General features: G+C 39.0%; 1 protein-coding gene across 1 annotated transcript in view; it reads right to left on the minus strand.

The window, feature by feature from the left end:
- Nucleotides 1-20,726, minus strand: part of lpar2b (lysophosphatidic acid receptor 2b) — a 52,316-nt gene that overhangs the window by 4,416 nt on the left and 27,174 nt on the right. Inside the window, exons 2-4 of the mRNA XM_057843442.1 lie at nucleotides 19,489-19,910; nucleotides 16,506-17,000; nucleotides 3,843-4,102 (exon numbers count right to left, since the gene is read on the minus strand). Coding sequence (XP_057699425.1) covers nucleotides 3,843-4,102; nucleotides 16,506-17,000; nucleotides 19,489-19,744 — 1,011 coding nt within the window. The 5' untranslated portion in view covers nucleotides 19,745-19,910. The remainder of the gene's footprint in view (nucleotides 1-3,842; nucleotides 4,103-16,505; nucleotides 17,001-19,488; nucleotides 19,911-20,726) is intronic.

A 20,726-nucleotide genomic window follows, 5' to 3' on the forward strand; every position in this document is an offset into this window, starting at 1 on the left:
ACGTTTGAGACACGTTGCACGAGTATTTTGCCCCTCGAAGCAATTTAGCACCCCCTCCACTAGATGGCGCCCTAGACAACAGCTTATCTCGCCTATGCTGAGGCCTGGCTCTGACGGCGATGGCCGACTAATCAAGGTTCACTTTACAAAAAATTTAAGGTAAGTAAAAGCTGTCATGAACGTTTCCCACCAGCTATGAGAGTTCTCTCCAGCTGGTTTAGTGAAGCTGGCGATGGTAAAACAAATACTACAACGTAAACTTGTTAACGAGGCATACGACGTAGCTAGTTAGCATGCCAAGATGGCTAACTAGTTTCCTCTCTACCATTAGCCTATTTTTGTAAAGTCTTCCGCCATTGTAAACATCTGTTCAAAATAACATTTTCATAATACAGGCTGTGGTGTTTTTTCGGGCGACTTTTTGTGTTGAGAGAGGGTGGGTTTGTGCGCGTATAATGTGTAAATAATACTACAAGTCATACACACGCGTTCTGTCTCTTGCTCTCCGGTAATATTAAACTAATTAATATTAATAGTAGTGGTACGCGTTTTACAAAAAATCAATATTGATCATATATTGTTTAAGTCCATTTATATATTTTTTGTTCTTGTTCTGATGTTGAGCAACTTGAGCTGCGGCTTTGAGTTTAGTCTATATGTTCAATTTATTTCAATTTTATTTTAGTTATTATATGGGGCTTTGCATTGCATTTTTGGTAATGCCATTGACAGCCATGTATGTCGATTTTATTGATGCCAATGTACTCAGACTCCACTGACGGCCATGGACGTCCAAATTTTCCATTCATTGTCAATAGCAAAAAAAAAAAAACAAATCAACAGGAAGTGACCTGATATGACCAGGACATGTCACCGAAATGTCCCCACATCAACCGGAAGTGACCTGATATGACCAGGACATGACCCCAAATCAACAGGAAGTAGCCTCATATGATCAGGACATGTCCCCGAAATGTTCCCACATCAACAGGAAGTGACCTGAAAATGTCCACAAATCAATCTGGGCAGGGCTAAAGTCTGTATCTCCCCTCCTTAGCAAAGCCCCATAATAATTTCTCCAGAAATTGCAGTTGCTAGTTTATTTTATTGCTATTTTATTTTAACATTATATTTATTTTGATGTTCCAATTTGCAAATAAGTTGTGGGAAAAAAAAACATATGGCGGAAAACACAGACAAGACTGAAAAAGAGGTTTCTGCTCTTGCATCCCTTTTTAAAAGAAACTGCTGTATTTTAAGCCAAAAGAACTGTTGTGTTTGATAGAACAATATGTCTATATGCTGCCATAGCAGATTCATGGCGTACTAAGCCTCCGAACTATTTTTAATATGTCCGTTTTACCCTGTAAACCCCCCCGTTTACAGACGTCGCGCAACCGCTTTTGTTTCAACCTAGCCATAAAAAGAATGTTAAGCTAAAAATGTGTCATTTTTAGCTTAGAATCATTAATTGATGTCTAATAATTAGCTTTAAAAAAAAAACTTTAAAAAATTATTCATTCGCATATTTCAAACTTTTAAAAGAATTACGTCACAATGAAAAATTTGGCATCTGTAAAAAAGTCACGGATATCTACCTCATAACTATCGCGTAATTGTATTTTTTTGTTACTGTCACATTTTCCCCGATATGTTAGATGATGAATAATCGATCCAAACAAAACAAAAATTTAAAAAATAACGTTTAAAAGGCTAACTATATGAAAAAGAAAATCTCGACCAATCCTTGTTGTCTGCGATTTCTGCATCGCGACCCTTGTTATATCACCATGTTTCACCCATAAAATAAAAAGAAATCCGGTTGTGGCCATTCACAGCTGTGTCCTGACACTCGGTGATACATGCTACATGGAGTTTTTGGATCGAAACAAGGTAAGTAAGCGATAACATCTCGTTAAAATCGTGGCTTCTTTAATTCTGCTCTCGCGTGCTCCCGCATCCAATGGCGTACCGCACGCAGGCTATTTTTAGACCGTGACGTCGCATCGTAAAGCGGAAGTAAAGCCGAAGTGGGACATTATAGACCCGCCCTCACATAGACACAACAGAATTTGTACTCCTTTTCGCCGGTAATCTTTCAAAAACGAACATGCCGATCACGCATTGCTTTTTTGGAAATTGTAGAAACGACTCTAGACAGTACGACACATGAAGGATGTTTTCTTCATACGTTTCCGGAAACCAAAAACTCGGGAGGAAAAACTAAAGACCGAATCAACTTGCGCGGACTTTAACACCAGCTCGGTGAATCCATTCACATTTCATATGCAGTAAACATTATGTTGGGTTGGCATGGTCTTTCAGACGACAAAGAGGTAAGCCATTTTTATATTTTTAACTTATTTTTTTAGTGTAACGTTGTGCTGTACTGCTTCTATCTGACAATGAATGACCTGAAAAGAATTACATTGGTATCTGACTGCCACTGTTACCGTTTCTGTTATATATATATGTATATAAGAATACAACTTTAGTAAGGGGGAAGTGTAAATAAATTAGAGTTAAGATGTGTTATCAATGAAAAAATTAAAAGTGTTCGTTGGCTGTCACTGAGTAGCATTTGCGATCGCTACACAAAGCTAACTAAATTACCCCCAAGAACGGAAAGAGATGTAGGACAACCAGAGGATATATAAGAAAGACAGGGCTGATGGTAAAGGATAGCTTGTTGAAACAGGAGAATGTCATTGTCAGTCGCGTCGATAAAAAATCTAAAGCTATGCTTAGGTCGGCTCGTTTTTTTCGTCTTTTTCAGCCTTCGACACTAAAGCCATCTCTTTAATTGAACATTTTTATGTTCTTCCACATCTTTGCCAGTCCATTTGGCACCAGGCACATCATTTTCGGAGAGAATTGGTAGGTTTAGCTTTGTAAACATCTCCTTCGTACACGATTTCCATTCATTTCCTATTAGGGACAAACGCTGGCTTGTCCCTACTTAGCAACAGTAGCTAATGTCATGAATATTAATAAGCGGAAGTGACGTGTTGCTTGCGGTACGCCATTAGGGTTTTGCTGTTAAATTTTTTTTTTTTTTTAAATGCCCTCCTGTTCAAACTTTTTGTTCTCCCAGAAAATTGAGATTTTAAGCTTTCCAATGATGTATCACACATGCATATCGGACAATTTTGAAAGTTCAAATTGGGGGTCTCAGAGCGGAACTTCAAGTCACCTGAGTGTTTTCCGCCATATATATATATTTTTTAACCCATACATCTCAAAATAACACATTTTAAAACTATAATTGCAGTACCGTAAACTGCGGTATTTTTGTTTAAGGTTATCATACTGTCAAAATCTCATACCGGCACATGCCTAGAGTAGACGTCCATTTGAACTGGGAGGGTGAACGTTCATTCATTTGCTGCCAAACCTTCCATTTCAAATGAATTGGACGTCTACCGCCGTCAATGGAACCCAATGATTAAAAAGAATACAGAAATGAATTTTTGGCGTGTTCCAGAATGACCCCATACTACATGCATTTCTGGCATGAACACTAGAAGCCTCAGTCCACAAACTAATTAAGATGCATGCTAGATGGGCTAAACCGACGGGGATCAAATGATATGGACTTGAAAAATGTGAGGAATGTGTAGATAAGAAACATTCCTTCCCCTCTGCTGGTTTTGTCGAGCTTACGTAAATGTGTGGAGTCCTGGAAGATTCCCCATTTTTGTTTGCCCGCGCGAGTAATTTTTACATAAAGAAGAGCAATTTCGGCGTGAGGCGAGCATACAGTTGTGGGGTGAGGAGACGGCGGGCTAGTGGTTGTTTTGTTTGAGACTGGTGACTTCGGTTCCGTTGCTGTTTGACAGTACCTCGTGGTCCATGGTGTTAAAGTTAACTCCGGATAAGCTGGACGGCTCGCCACCGCGCCGGCACAGGCAGCACAGGATCTCCCGGAAGGTCCTCCTCATGTCTTTATCCCTGAAGGAGTAGATGATGGGGTTGACCAGGGAGTTGCACTCTGCCAGCACCAGGCAGTACTTCTCGTAGCGTAGCACTTTGCAGTCGTCGCAGCCGAGGCCGTCCAAAAGGAGCACCACCAGACCCGGTGTCCAGCAGATCACAAAACAGCCTGTAGAGGGAGACAGGTTGGCTCAGGCAATTCATTTAGGTTGGATTTACACAAAAAGTTCCCAATTCTGATTGCGTCGTCCATTTAAAACCTGCGGCCTTAATGAAGTATCAGCTAATTTATGAATTTTTGCAGGCTAACTAGCACTCTGTTCGCTTGTTTGATTCATTTTGCCTAGCTACATTAAGTTCGTTCAAATCTATACATTAGGTTTTAGCACGAGCGAGTTAAATACACCATTAGCGATAGCGTTTCCGAGGCTACATTTGTTGGAGAGCAAGCTATTTACAGTAACATACCGGCTTGGTGCCACAACAAAAGGATGGTTTAATGCTAATAATTGGTGCACTGACAGATTTTTTATTTCTAAGATATCCACTGTTTTGTGACAATGAAGGTCCTATGCTAGCACAAAGTGCTAGCCAAATTGATATGGCACTACAGGGATGTTATAGCTCATAATTGCTACGTTTGATGCTTGGTGCCATTACGGAAGAACAAGATGCCTAATGCACTTTTAGCGATAGCATTTCCGAGGCTACATTTGTTGGAGAGCAAGCTATTTACAGTAACATACCGGCTTGGTGCCACAACAAAAGGATGGTTTAATGCTAATAATTGGTGCTCTGACAGATTTTTTTTCTCTAAGATATCCACTGTTTTGTGACAATGAAGGTCCTATGCTAGCACAAAGTGCTAGCCAAATTGATATGGCACTACAGGGATGTTATAGCTCATAATTGCTACGTTTGATGCTTGGTGCTATTACGGAAGAACAAGATGCCTAAAGCACTTTTAGCGATAGCATTTCCGAGGCTACATTTGTTGGAGAGCAAGCTATTTTTCAGTAACATACCGGCTTGGTGCCACAACAAAAGGATGGTTTAATGCTAATAATTGGTGCTCTGACAGATTTTTTTTCTTCTAAGATATCCACTGTTTTGTGACAATGAAGGTCCTATGCTAGCACAAAGTGCTAGTCAAATTGATATGGCACTACAGGGATGTTATAGCTCATAATTGCTCCGTTTGATGCTTGGTGCCATTACGGAAGAACAAGATGCCTAATGCACTTTTAGTGATAGCATTCCAGGGGTTACATTTGTAAGAAGCTCGTGATTACCGGTTACATACAGGCTTGTTTTTAAGAAAAGACTCCTTGGTACCACTGCAGAAGAATGAGTTAAAGTTAACCATTGGTGGTTTGGACAGATTTCATTTCATTTTTTAAAGGATATTTACAGTTCGCCAAGACAAAGCTGCTAAGCTAGCAAGCTGCTAGCTGAATTTGTTTGGGGCTGTGAGGATCTTATGGCCGAATAATGCTCCATTTGATGCTTAGTGCCATTACAAAAGAAAAAGTTGTCCGACACATGGGGGCTAACCCTATACCCCCAACGAACTCTAACCTTAACCCGTGGGAATGGATGGGCCATAATCCTATTTGGACTGACCCCCCAACGAACCCTAAATATAACCTCGGGGTGGGGGAGGTACCTTCACCAGAATGGAATAGTAGGGGAGGTTGCCCAAACCCTAACTTGAGGGAGGGACTCCCCAACCTCTGGATAAATATTGGATGTCTTTGGACTCGACCCGCAATCCTTCTGTCAGAATTTTTTCGAAATATATATTTATTTATATTTTTTTGTTCATAGATAGGGTTATGTTTGGTTTTCCATATATTAAGTATTGGTACAAAACGGAAAATATGGATAAACGGATTAAAAATATATATGAAATATAAACATATATGTTTAATCAAGAATATATTGTTTATCTATAAATTATTTTAGTGCTGCAACGATTAATCCACTTAAGTTATTCGATTAGGAAAAAAAGCTTCGAATCAATTTTGCTGCTTCGAGTATTTGTTTAATTAAGAGTAGTGTTGGAATGGATTGTTTTGAAAGTGTTTACATTTAGTTTTATTGATTTGGGTATATACAGTGCTGCTCAAAAGTTTGTGAACCCCCTCAACATTTTGGAATTTTCTATTATTTCAACCTGATTTCCTAATCAATCAATTCAGTAGTTTTTTTTTTGTTTTTTTAACAGTTGTGTTGTCGAGACTAAATTAAAAAGAGTTTTCATCAACTGATGTAGGTGCAAAATTGAACTGTTTGGTCACAACCAAAACCGCCATGTCTGGCGAAAAGTCAACACTGCATACCACCAAAAGAACCTTCTCCCAACAGTGAAGCATGGAGGTGGGAATGTCAAGATCTGGGCTTGCTTTTCATCCTCAGGACCTGGACAACTCCACATAGTCCAGGGAATCATGAATTCTGAGGAATATTGTCAAATCCTAGAACATAACCTGACACCATCTGTTTTGAAGTTAAAGCTTGGCAGAAGGTGGATCATGCAACATGATAATGATCCAAAGCATTCCAGCAATACAACCAAGGAATGGCTGAAAAAGAAGAAGATTCGTGTTCTGGACTGGCCCAGTCAAAGTCCTGACCTAAATCCCATTGAAATGCTGTGGCGGGACCTGAAGCGAGCAGTTCATGCCAGACGCCCATCAAACCTCTCTCAACTGACTGCGTTCTGCAAGGAAGAATGGGCAAAAATCCCCCAAAGTAGATGTGAGAGGCTGATTAGTCACTACAGAAACCGTTTGGTTGAGGTAATCTCTGCAAAAGGAGGCGCAATATCCTATTAACTGAAGGGGTTCACATACTTTTGCACACATGATATCTGAGTTTTTCTTAAATCAACCACTTTTGTTAAATAAAGAATGACAATATAACTATTTCTTTTGTTTCAGTCCATTATTTGGAATGTCAGTATTGTGGATGTGGGTATAACTTAACATTTAATAAGGTTATTTTAGTTTTTTTTACAAAAAATCTGACCATCGCTGTGGGGTTCACAAACTTTCGAGCAGCACTGTACACTGCCTTCTAATGTCAGGATTGAATATGACATAACTCGTTTACCATGGCTGAATCCAGCTGCTCCCTGTTAAGACCAACTTAAGATAATGTTTTTTATGCATTCTTAATTTAGTTTATAGGTATATTTAGCTGTTTTTTGTGGTCATATGTGTTTGAACGATTTGTTAAGAGTATTGCAGAAAAAAGTTACCATTTTATAGCATTTAAACTAGCGGACTTTTGCTACGAAAGTGAGCCAATAGTTCTTTTGTTGTACTTAGATCCTCACTTATTTATTTTTCTAATACCGTTTAAGGCTAAACTCGGGTATTTTATTTTTAAATGAAAGTGCAATTCTGCATAGTTTGAAGAAATACTCGGGAATTTTATTTTGTGTTTTAATGTTCTTTTGAAAGTTCAATCTTGGCAAGCTTTGTTTTACATCTCCTAAAATTGATTCTGCAACACATAAAATGTTCCTAATCCGATTACTTGATTATTCGAACTAACTAGTTGATAGATTAATCGACTACTAAAATAATTGATAGCTGCAGCCCTGAATGATTTTTATTGGAATTATACTGGATGAGCCTGAGCAAAATATAGGGATGCCACCATGCTTAAAATATTTTATACACTTTTTGTTTTTTAAATGGGAAGAATGAAATATAATCTTGTAATAATGTGCTTAAAAATGACTTGCGCCTGTACATATGAACAATAATTATTCATCATTTCTAAATTAAAAAACAAACACTTTTAACGATAGCATTCCTACGTTTGGAAGAAGCTAGTGATTTACCGGTTATACAAGGAGTTGTTTTCAAGAGAAGACCGTTGGTAACACTGCACAAGAATGATTTAATGTCAACCATTGGTGGTTTGGATAGATTTCATTTCTTTTTTTTCAAGGGTATTTACTAGAGGTGTGGAAAATAATCGATATGGATTGTGGTTGAGATACAAAGGTGCGCGATGCGAATGTATCGATTCATTCAGTGTACATCCGTGCAAAGACGGTGTAAAATCAAGATGCATTTGTTTGCTGTGTGTATTATCGGTAATCTTAACTTTAACATGGCGGAGGGTAGCATCAGTGGCGCTGAAGCGGATCAGATTTTCAATGCACCCTCAAAGTTCAAATCAGTCGTTTGGCAGTACTATGGATTTTACAAGAAACAGTGCAGACTTGACAAGACTCAGGTTATTTGTAAAGAATGCCGCGCTTCTAAACCTTACAACAGCAGCACAACAAACATGGGAACTCACTTGAAAAGACAGCATGGTATTGACGTCGCGAAAATGACCGAGCAGGGGGCTAACAACAAGACTGGTGAGAAGGAAGAGAAGATAACTGATTATTATGGCAAGAACAGTAAAGCTACTACTTTTGTGAAAGGTTATTATTTATTGGTTTTTATGTATGGACATTGCACTTAAGGCACTCTGAGAGTGGTCAGTTTACAGCAGATATCCATGCCAAGTTGTTTGTATTCTTCTTTTCACAAGCAGTTGTGATTTGTTAAAGATGGACCTAATTGTGAAAGGTCATTATTTGTTATTGTTTTTCTTATTACTATTTGGGATATAGATGGACATTGCACTTAAGACACTCAGTGAGAGTGGTCAGTTTAGAGCAGATGCCACTGCCAAGTTGTTTGTGGTTTTCTTTGCACAAGCAGTTGTATTTCATTTTAGGTTTTGTCTGGCAGACAGGTATGTAGACATTGCAAAGTGTTACTTTAAGTCACTCATTGAGAGTGATTAATGTTACTGTAACGTTTACACATACAGCATCTTTAAGCTATCTTTATTTGTTTTGTTTTACTCTTATATTAATAAACCAAAGCCTTTTGTAACATACTTAATTGCCATATTATTTTTTTCGTTTGCTTGTTTAGTCGATAAAATACGATATATCACAGATCCAGAATTATATGATGCAAAACAATCTTTTTAACTCATTTCAGTCTGGATTTCGACCACAACACAGCACCGAGACTGTGCTTATCAAAGTCCTAAATGATATTCGTCGGAATACCGATGCAGGCAAATCATCTGTTCTGCTACTATTGGATCTCAGCGCCGCATTTGACACGGTTGATCACAACATACTACTCAGCAGATTGGAACAGTGGGTAGGGCTTACTGACACTATTCTTCAGTGGTTCACATCCTATTTACATGATAGGGATTTCTTTGTGTCAATCGGAAACCATCAGTCAGAACGAACCAAATTCACGTGTGGAGTCCCTCAAGGGTCAATTCTTGGACCACTCTTATTTAACATCTATATGCTTCCGTTAGCTCAGATAATGGAACAGTATGACATCTCCTATCACGCCTATGCAGATGACACACAACTGTACATTTCTGTGTCCCCACATGATTATAGTCCCTTAGTCACCCTGAGCAAATGCATTCATCAAATCAATGAATGGATGTGCCAGAATTTTCTCCAGTTAAATGTGCAGAAGACAGAGGTGATCATTTTTGGGCCAAAAAAGGAAAGGTCAAAGATAAGCAGCCAACTTAGCACAATGTCACTTACAGCTACAAATCAAGTCAGAAACCTTGGCGTAATTATTGACTCAGACCTAAAATTTGATAGCCATTTAAAGTCTGTCACTAAAGCCGCTTATTACCACCTAAAAAATATAACCAGAATTAAGGGGCTTCTGACTCAACAAGACATGGAAAAACTTATGCATGCATTCATTTTCAGCAGATTGGACTATTGCAACGGTATATTTACAGGTCTTGATAAAAAATCAGTCAGGAAGTTGCAGCTGGTACAGAATGCTGCAGCCAGAGTCCTCACAAATACAAGGACCACATTACACTAGTTTTGAAATCGCTACACTGGCTTCCAGTAAGTCAAAGGATAGACTATAAAATACTACTGCTCGTCTACAAAACACTTAATGGCCTTGGACCAACATACATGCTTGACTTGTTAGAGTCCTATGAGACATCTAGACCCCTAAGTTCGTCTGGAACCGGTCTTCTGCATGTTCCAAGAACAAGAACCAAGCAGGGTAAGGCAGCATTTAGTTATTATGCTCCTCACCTATGGAACAAGTTACCCGAACGTCTGAAGTATGCTCAAACTGTTAGCTCTTTTAAATCAGGGCTAAAAACGCTTTTGTTTAGCACTGCATATCTATAACTGTCTATATATTTCAATCTACCTGCTTTCTATTCCTCTTGTTTTTATCGCCACTGCTGATTTCAATTATTATTATTAGTAGTAGTTTTTGTTTTATTTTTATTTTATTTATTTATTTTTATTCTGTGATTAAATGCGATCTTTTGTCTTCGTTTCTACGTTGTGTTGATTTAAATGTGATTTTTAGGATCTTCATGTGATGTAAAGCACTTTGAATTGCCTTGTGTTGAATTGTGCTATATAAATAAATTTGCCTTGCCTTGCCTTGCCTTTTGCTTCCCACTGAATCGCATTTGATTGAACTAATTTATCAAAAAGCATCACAAACAGGTGTATCGCACTTTATCGAAGTGCATCACATCGTATCGGGAACAGGTTGTATTGTATCATATTAAATTGGGACGGAGGATGAATCATATCGCATCGTATCGAAAGCATGGATTAATCATAAGTGGGCTGCAGCTATCGAATATTTTAGTAATCGAGTAATTGACTGAAAATTCTATCGATTAATCGAGTAATCGGATAAAACAAATATATTTTTAGGTGAAGAGCAATTAAAAAATTATTAAAAAAAGAGTAATTCACTGCTTTCATTCAAAAAACCTTTAGATCTTATTAAATAAAAAAAAAATATATATATATATATATATATATATATATATACCTAAAAATGCTGTTACGCTTGATAACATACATCACTTGAAAGTTAGGATTTTTTCCCACGTGTTTCAATTGAATTTCTATTTGTGTCAAGCCATTTTAAAGTTCTAGTTAAGTTTTAAGTTAGTCTAAACTATAAGTCCTGATAGGATTTTGACTTTTTGCTGTGTTCAAAATAAATGTATGATACAGGCTGTATTGGAGCACATTCGGGACCAGTGCTACTTGGTGTTTTATCCAGCAATGACTACTGAGCTAAAATCGATAGTTAGCATTTTTGAGTTTTTATTTTACACCCTCATCACTCCACAACGCTATGTTATGTTAAAGCCTGTATGTAAGACACGTTAGCCACGCATCGAAAGTGCTCATAATTAATAGAAACCTAGCCCTCCGCAGGGCTAACGTTACTTGATCTAGTGACAGTAACGTTATTCTTATTTATTAGCGCTTAGCGCTCTTTATTAGCGCTTAGCGCTCTACTGCTTTAAGATGGCGGCTGTTTACTAACGCTGCCCAGACGCGGCCGAGTCTGTCATTTCGCATCTAGTTCAACATACATGTGATCTCTATGAGACTCACCTGACGCTACCTGCTACCAACGTAACATCGTGCGGGCTAGTATTTATCAACGTCTGCGTCGTTTGTAGCGGCTGTCAGCTGCAGTGTTTGTTTTTTTTTGCTTCTTCCTCTACGACATCAGCGCGCTGTCCCGCATTAAAAGTAGTCCGAGCAAAACGTGATGCTTAGAGCTGTCAAAATAAAAGATTACTCGAGGTGAATAAAATTACTCGGATCAGTTGTTAAACTCGAGTTACTCGAGTTGCTCGAGTATTCGTTTCAGCTCTAATCGTAAGTATCGTATCGGGCAGGGATTCAGTGTATCGCAAATTATATCGTATCGCTGGCAGGGCATCGAGATGCATATCTGATCGCCACAGTAATGGAGATCCACACCCCTAGTATTTACAGATTGCCAAGACAAAGCTGCTAAGCTAGCATGCTGCTAGCTGAATTCGTTCAGGGTTTATGAGGACATCATGGCCATATAATGCTCCATTTTATGCTTGGAGCCATTACAACAGAACTAGTGAAGGCTAGCTAAGAGTGTTTTAACAGATTTAAAAAGAGCGGCAAGTTTGCAACCTAGCTGCTATGCTATGCTAGGTCTAACACTGACAGCGAATAGCCCTGAGATTTTAAGAGAATTCCATTCAATACAAACTAGGAAGTCAAGGTGGACTTTTTTTCCCCATCATTTTAACGACCTTTTTTTTTTTTTTTTTTTTCCCCATTAAGTGTTTTTGTAGAGTTAGTCTGTGGACACACCAGTGAGACGTGTCTGTGTTTGGCTTCAACATGAAGGAAGAGGACATGTATTGAGCACATAAATTTTGTGTGAGATTTTTTCTAATTTTTAAAAATTTTTTTAGCCGAAACACCCAATGATGTCAGAGGCAAGCAACTGATGACCACGTGATCATCGCCAAATTCCACCCCACCCAAGATGACATCTCCAACTTTCGATTGATGTGCTGAATATTAGGGATCTTTAACAGCCAGTCCTATTAAGATGTATGTATAACATCTTTCTTATGTAAATAGCTCATTTTATTTCTTTTATAAAACCGGGGTGGTGCAGCTTAATAGTCAGGTGTGCTTTATAGAAAGGAATTTACAGTGGTGTTTGCAACAACCCCCCGTCTGCTCAGCAACATCTGTGTAACACACGCTGTAAGAAGTCACAGCTTCAAAATCAGAGCACACAATCTAATAAATTCCCCAAACTTTTATTCCGTCATGCTTTTATTTCCATGTTGCCAAGCAGACCACTAAGCCTCTTTTTATGCACAAAAAAATTGAGTGGCAGCTGCTTTCTAGAGTGTTGGATAAATAAAACATCCAACAATTCAGGTTACATAAACATACAGCATACAGAGCAAAAAAAATAAACCATGAAGTGGAAGTTACACCCAAACAAAGCAACAAAAAGCCTCCTCGGTGGAGATAACCGCGAAGAATAAACATACAATTGTGCCGGAACACGTGAAAAGACAACAGATGGATGTGCTGAAGAATGTCCGAAGCAGGAGGTCCTAAAGGGAGAACGGGAATGTACTGTAAATTCCTCTAACACATGCACGCACGCACACACAAAGCGTTTAGTCTGCATGATCACATTTCATTATCATAACACCTGATTGGGCAGCTCAGGAATCCTTTCAGCGCATCGATAACAACGTGCGCACGCTACAGCGCGAAGTGTGACGCCAACGATGTGAGGACGAAGACCGACGCGAGTGTCACGCACTTCGCTCCGTCACTGTAACTCAAGTATGCGGCTTCTTGTCCAGGCACGCCAGGGTTTTCCTGGCCTCCCTCAAATGCCAGAAGTGGCAGGCGCTCGCTGCTGAGCGACGGCGGAAAAGACGAGCGGCACTTGAAGCAATTTGAGGAATTTATTGTAATGTTGGAAAAGCAACAGAGGCAGGGGGAGGACTGGACACAGTGCGGGGAGGGTTTTGGTATTGTTTTACAGAAAGCAAGGGGAGTTTAGAAAGGGAGTGTGAACCAACATTTGTGCCTGGATATTGCGGATGAACAAGTGTAGGCATGTTAGCTAATAAAGCCTGATACATGCATACCAGTTTTTAGTATTTTAACCTATTTTTAAAATTGGAAAGATTCCATATTGGGGAAAATTATTCTAATGCATCTTGTATAATTTTGTCTGTACTTAACTCATTCACTGCCATTGACAGTGCATGGCATCAAATCCATTTGAACGTGAATGACTTGCACTGGTTTATGACATTTCACTGCTGCGACAGTGCCGGACAAAAGTATTGGCACCCTTGGCCTAATACTTGGCACGTCCCGATCGATCGGGATCGGGTCCGATCACGTCATTTTCAAAGTATCGGAATCGGCAAAAAAATATCGGACATGCCTTTTTAAAAAATTTTTTTCTTTTTTAATTAAATCGTTTTCTAATTGTATTTAACGTTACAGACAAAATGTCTTACACCCATCCAGAGTCTTTAGTTTTGGCTTAAACTAGGGCTATCAAATTTATCATGTTAACGGCAGTAACAACTTTAAATATTTAATGCAATTAATGCATGCGCTGCACTACCCACTCACGCATCATCGCTTTCAATCTATAATGGCACCGTTTTACATATACATAGAGTTAAAAGGCAACATTAAATGAGTAGAGAGAATTTTGGCAGCCTTTGAAACATTTTTTTAATTGGCTAAAGCCTTACAATCCCTCTCTCAACAATTAGAAAGATCGTGGGAAGCAATGTGGGGAAGAAAGGTAGTAGTTGATCTTTTTCTTAACACCCTATTTTATTTCCCAACGCAGAGATGGTTGCACTTCCCATCATGCATTTGGGCAGAACAGTTAAATGGCTACAGTATCATTTACTGAAAGCTCAACAAATACACTAGATGGCAATATTTAGTCACAATATACAAGGTCACATTTATCTTTTAAGAAATTCCAAGTCTTTCTATCCGTGGATCCCTCTCACAGAAAGAATGTTAATAATGTAAATGCCATCTTGAGGATTTATTGTCATAATAAACAAATACAGTACTTATGTACTGTATGTTGAATGTATATATTCGTCCGAGTTTGATTCATTTTTTTCTTAATGCATTGCCAAAATGTATATGATGGGGAAAAATTATCGGGAATGGTTGGAATTGAATCGGGAGCAAAAAAAAAAAAGCAATCGGATCGGGAAATATCTGGATCGGCAGATACTCAAACTAAAACGATCGGGATCGGGAGCAAAAAAACATGATCGGAACAACCCTACTTGGTAGCACACCCTTTAGACAAAATAACTGCGAACAAACGCTTCCGGTATCCATCAATGAGTTTCTTACAATGCTCTGCTGGAATTTTAGACCATTCTTCTTTGGTCAACTGCTCCAGGACTCTGAGATTTGAAGGGTGCCTTCTCCAAACTGCCATTTGCAGATCTCTCCACAGGTTTTCTATGGGATTCAGGTCTGGACTCATTGCTGGCCACTTTAGAAGTCTCCAGTGCTTTCTATCAAACCATTTTCTAGTGCTTTTTTTTTAAGTGTTTTTTTGGGGGGGTCAATGATCTGCTGGAAGACCTCTGTGGGCGACCCAGCTTTCACACACTGGGCCCTACATTATGCTGCAAAATTTGTTGGTATTCTTCAGACTTCATAATGCCATGCACACGGTCAAGCGGTCCAGTGCCAGAGGCAGCAAAGCAACCCCAAAACATCAGCGAACCTCCGCCAAGTTTGACTGTGGGGACAGTGTTCTTTTCCTTGGAGGTCTCGGTTTTTTCCTGTAAACTCTATGTTGATGGCTTTTCCCAAAAAGCTCTATTTTGTCTCATCTGACCACAGAACATTCTTCCAAAATGTTTTTGGGATTCTCAGGTAAGTTTTGGCAAACTCCAGCCTGGAATTTTATATTTCTGGATCAGAAGTGGGGTCTTCCTGAGTATCCTACCATAGACTCCCTTTTCATTCAGACGCCGACGGATAGCACGGGTTGACACTGTTGTACCTTCGGACTGCAGGACAGCTTCAACTTGTTTGGATGTTAGTCGAGGTTCTTTATCCACCATCCGCACAATCTTTCATTGAAATCTCTGGTCATTTTTTCTTTTCCGTCCACTTCTAGGGAGGTTAGCCACAGTGCCGTGGGCTTTACACTTATTGATGACACTCTGCACGGCAGACACGGGAACATTCAGGTCTTTGGAGATGGACTTGTAGCCTTGAGATTGCCAATGCTTCCTCACAATTTTGCTTCTCAAGTCCTCAGACAGTTCTTTGGTCTTCTTTCGTTTCTCCATGCTCAATATGGTTCACCCAACGACACAGGACAGAGGTTGGTCAACTTTAATCCATTTTAACTGGCTGCACGTGGGATTTAGTGATTGCCACCACAGGTAAGTAACAGATGCTGTTAATTACACAAATTAGAAAAGCATTACATAATTTTTCAAAGGGTGCCAATACTTTTGTCAGGACAATTTTTGGAGTTTTGTGTAAAATGACAATGAACCCCCCCCCCCCCCATTCTCTTTTGTGTTTTTTCATTGCAAGCAAAATAAATGAAGATATTACTACCAAAGCATTTGTAATTGCAATCATTTTCTGGGAGAAATTGAGCATTATCTGACAGAATTGCAGGGGTGCCAATACTTTTGGCCAGCAAGGTATGCTGTTAAAATATGCATACTTTTTGAACATTTTTATGGAGCAGTGTTTTAGTCTGACAGGCGGGCAAGAACAGCCTGACGACCCGCCAGGCTTATAAAGCAATGTGGCAAAAACCCATAATTAAACCCTACCATAATTTTTCATTAAATTTTTTTAAAATTTACTATGTCGTGGCATACGGTTATCAAGGGAGAAAATGGCGCAGATCATAATAAAGGTTAAATAAAGTATAAAGGTTTACATTCAATATTGCCCAGCACTAAAATGTTCATAAGTCAGTGGCAAGCCGAGCCATAACGGATAGAGATAAGACCGTGTCACTGAAGAGTCAACAGGAAGCTGAGCAGGAAGTTGCGGAAATGAAGATATCATGGTTCTTTTTAGGAGCGACCAGATTGGAAAGATTTAGAAATGAACTCATCAGAGGGAGAGTCAAGAGTAAGATGTTTGGAAATGCCCTCACCTAAGATCATGGAGACCGTCTTCATTAGGTTCAGCACAGTCTCTCTGTGTCTCATCTGGGTGGTGTGCTGCGACATCTGCTTGCTCTTGTGGCGCACGTACAAGAAGATACGAGTGTAGACAGCCACCATGATGGAGAAGGTGAGCAGGTTGAGGACCGCCCAGAACACCAGGTAGCTGCGACTGTATAGCGGCGCCATGGTAGAGCAGTGTTCCAGGTCACACAGGCAGTGCCAGCCCATAGTGGGCACCAGGCCCATGACGATGGCCACCAGCCAGATGAAGATCATGATGACGAAGACCCGCCGGGTGCTCATCTTGCTGTGAAGCTGCATGTTGAAGATGGTCTGGTGGCGCTCCACCGCCACTGCCAAGAGGTTGAGGACGGATGCGGTCAGGCTGGTGTCGATGAGTCCCTGACGCACAAACCATTGATATTTGGACAGCTTGATGGTCCACGGACCAGTGTGGAACATCAAGTGGAGGTAGGAGACACCTGGGATGGGAGGAAGATAGATATAAAAACTGATTTTATTCACCAAAATTTGGACTTTTCTGAGGGGACAATAGCAACAAAAGACAAAAGTTCAATTTGTCTTTTTAACCATTTCTTGGGTAATTCATTTTGATCGAGACCCCCCGTTAACTAAACTCGTTCGAAATTTTTCTTCCCCCAGAAAATGGAGATTTTAAGCTTTTCAATGATGAATCACACATGCATATAGGACAATTTTGAAATTTGGCCAAATTGGGGGTCTCAGAGTGGAACTTCAAGTCACCTGAGTGTTTGAGTGTAGTGTAGTCCGATAATGACTTTTTCCACAGAGAACAGATATCCTGATATTGTTATATATAGTATATATACAGTATATATTAGTAGAGTTATCCGATAATAACTACAGATGTCGGGATGCTGATCGATCGGGTCCGATCACGTCATTTTCAAAGTATCGGAATCGGCAAAAAAATATCAGACATGCCTTTTTTTTTTATATAAATATATATTTTTTAATTAAATCGTTTTCTAATTGTATTTAACGTTACAGACATAATGTGTTACACTCTTCCAGAGTCTATAGTTTAAGCTTAAGGTAGAGTTATCAAATTTATCGCGTTAACGGCGAGAACTAATATTTTTTACCTTTATCCCGTTACAATATTTAACGCAATTAACGCATGCGCTGCACGACCCACTCACACATTGTCGCGTTCAATCTATAATGGCGCCGTTTCACCCATACAGTACATAGAGTTAAAAGGCAGCGTATAATGAGTAGAGAGAATTTTGGCAGCCTTTGAAGCCTTTTTTTAAATGGCTAAAGCCTTACAATCCCTCTCCCAACGATTAGAATAATCGTGGGAAGCAATGTGGGGAAGAAAGGTAGTAGTTGATCTTTTTCTTAACACCCTAAGTTATTTCCCAACGCAGAGAAGATAAATCAATTGGTACCATGACACACAGTCATGGTTGCACTTCCCATCATGCATTTGGGCAGAAGTTAAATGGCTACAGTATCATTTACTGAAAGCTCAACAAATACACTAGATGGCAATATTTAGTCACAATATACAAAGTCACATTTATCCTTTAAGAATTACAAGTCTTTCTATCCGTGGATCCCTCTCACAGAAAGAATGTTAATAATGTAAATGCCATCTTGAGGATTTATTGTCATAATAAACAAATACAGTACTTATGTACTGTATGTTGAATGTATATATTCGTCCAAGTTTTATTCATTTTTTTCTTAATGCATTGCCAAAATGTATATGATCGGGAAAAATTATCGGGAATGATTGGAATTGAACCGGGAGCAAAAAAAAAAAAAAAAAATCGGATCGGGAAATATCGGGATCGGCAGATACTCAAACTAAAACGATCGGGATCGGATCAGGAGCAAAAAACATGATCGGAACAACCCTAATAATAACTTAACAGATAACAGATATCCCGATATTGTCCAACTCCAAAAATACGATACTGATATCAAACTGATACCGATATAATCATTTAATTTTTACACCATAATGCAAATGTTCTGCTCACATAACAAATCCTAAGCATTTTAGAGACATCTAATGGTCAATAAGCATCACTGCTGTGCTAAGCTGTGACCAGCCCTTGTACAAAGGCAGAAGGCTTTTACATTTACTTTGACGGGAAAATGCATATTGCTCCAAAGCCGATAATGAAAAACCGATGTAGATATTATCCCATATCATTTTAAAATGTTTTACTAGCCAAATTTATTGGCCACCTGATAATATTGGACAACTCTATATATTATATATGTAATGATTAATAAATAATAATTTTTAAAAAATCAAACAGAATTTAAAATTGAGATGTGTTGCATAAGTGGATATTATTTTTGGGATACTGTAGGCCAAACTTGTATACGAAATGTTCATATTGTGGCCTAAATGACCCAGAATATGATGACCACTCGACGTGGACACCAGGTCTTTATAGGGTTAAAATAAAATAAAAAATTTTAAAAGTCGAGTCGAAAATTTTAAAAAACCTTTTTGCTCTCCAAAAAGGTTTTAAAAAATGTCAATGTTTAACAAAACTAAAACACAAAACATTCGTTTCAAATACTTTTCGCTCCCCATATTTGTGCTGTCAGCCCCCAAATTAAGGATGTCCCCAATCCGATTGCGTGATCAGAAACCGATCACGTCATTTTTTTAAAATCAGGCTCAGATGTAAAAATCGTGTTACCAAAACAATCAAGAGTACCATAAACAGCTAAAACGGAAAACTGCCGGTAGAAAAACTTTATGCTAGCTGTTACAGTAAGCTAACGTTAAAATAACATCATGCAAGAGTGATAATGTCTGAAGTATGGCAAAAAAAAGTTTTGGCAAAAAAAAAAAAAAACAAGAAAAAAACACATTATTTGTTAAAAATCATCCGCAATAAATTCATAACGTCGCTTTATCGTCCATGCCTAGATAAACCACGCAAGCAGATGACGTACCTGAAAAAAGGTCTGCCAAAGCCAGGTTCCCCAATAAGTAATAGATGGGGTAGTGAAAGCGTCGATTTTTCAAAATGGCGCCGATGACAAGCAAGTTGGAGAAGATGACGATAAAGCAGACCGTTATGCCTAGCGAGACGATGATGTAGTCGCGGGTGCGCCAGTGGTCGCTGATGTTCTTGCCGCTTTTCTGGTAAAAAAATTTGATGGTTTGATTGAAGTAGCAGCCCTCCCTATCATCCGTCTGGGTATCCATGTCGGCGAGGAGGTCAGCGTAGGCTGGGATCGGACGAGGGGCGAGGTGGCGAAGCTCCGTTCAGGCGAGGGCAAGACGGGCCGCACTAGGGCGCCATTCAGACAGGCCTTCTGACAGATGGCCTGAAGGGTGGCATGCCATCGGATGCGCCGGTGAGGAAGCTCGTCTGTGAGACACATCATTCAACATCATCATTATTATTCATTTAAAAAAATAAACAACAAACTATACTATTGTTGTTTTTGGCAACGATGACATCGAAAATATTTCATTGGCAAACATTTTTTTCATGACGATGACAAGCTAAAAACTTGTCTTGGATGACTAACATGACAAGATAATTGTCAATTTGTACGTATCGTTAGTCAGCCTGCATCGTAGCAGTGTTCGGATCGTGTCACTCATGTGGCACGTCCTTCGCCTCCACTCTGACAGTCACCGGTGACTGGTGATTAACTCATTCACTAATACTAGATGATGTTCTTTAAGCTTGTTTGTTTTGAAACACACGGTAAGATTTGTTTTCTTATCTTGGCAAGAGATATATGCAGCATTGCTTTAGCCTTTAAAGGTCTGTGCTTAGAGCTCATCACACAATACATGTAACTCGTAGCATTAGCATAGCATTCACCCTAACATTAGCTTGCTCATTCGGAATTGTTGCACATATTTATTTTGGACTAAAACCAATTTTTACAGACAAAAACATTTTGAGTATTTGTTAGCGATTAACCGATATGGGTTTTTCACGACCGATACTGATTATTAGTAGCTAGAGGGGCAGATAACAGATTTTTGGAGCTGATATTCATTGAGGTAAAAGTGTAAAAATTGTCTTAAAAAATTGAATAATGCATACACTGAACTTCATTGAAATGCTCTTATAAAGTTGAATAAAGGGTTAAATAAATAGCTCTCTCGAAAAAGAAAAAAACATGTTGTTACAAAAAAAAAAAAAAAAAAAAAAAAAGTTTTAAACATG

This window comes from Corythoichthys intestinalis, chromosome 8, assembly GCF_030265065.1.
Source record: "Corythoichthys intestinalis isolate RoL2023-P3 chromosome 8, ASM3026506v1, whole genome shotgun sequence".
In the NCBI taxonomy this organism is placed as follows: Eukaryota; Metazoa; Chordata; class Actinopteri; order Syngnathiformes; family Syngnathidae; genus Corythoichthys; species Corythoichthys intestinalis.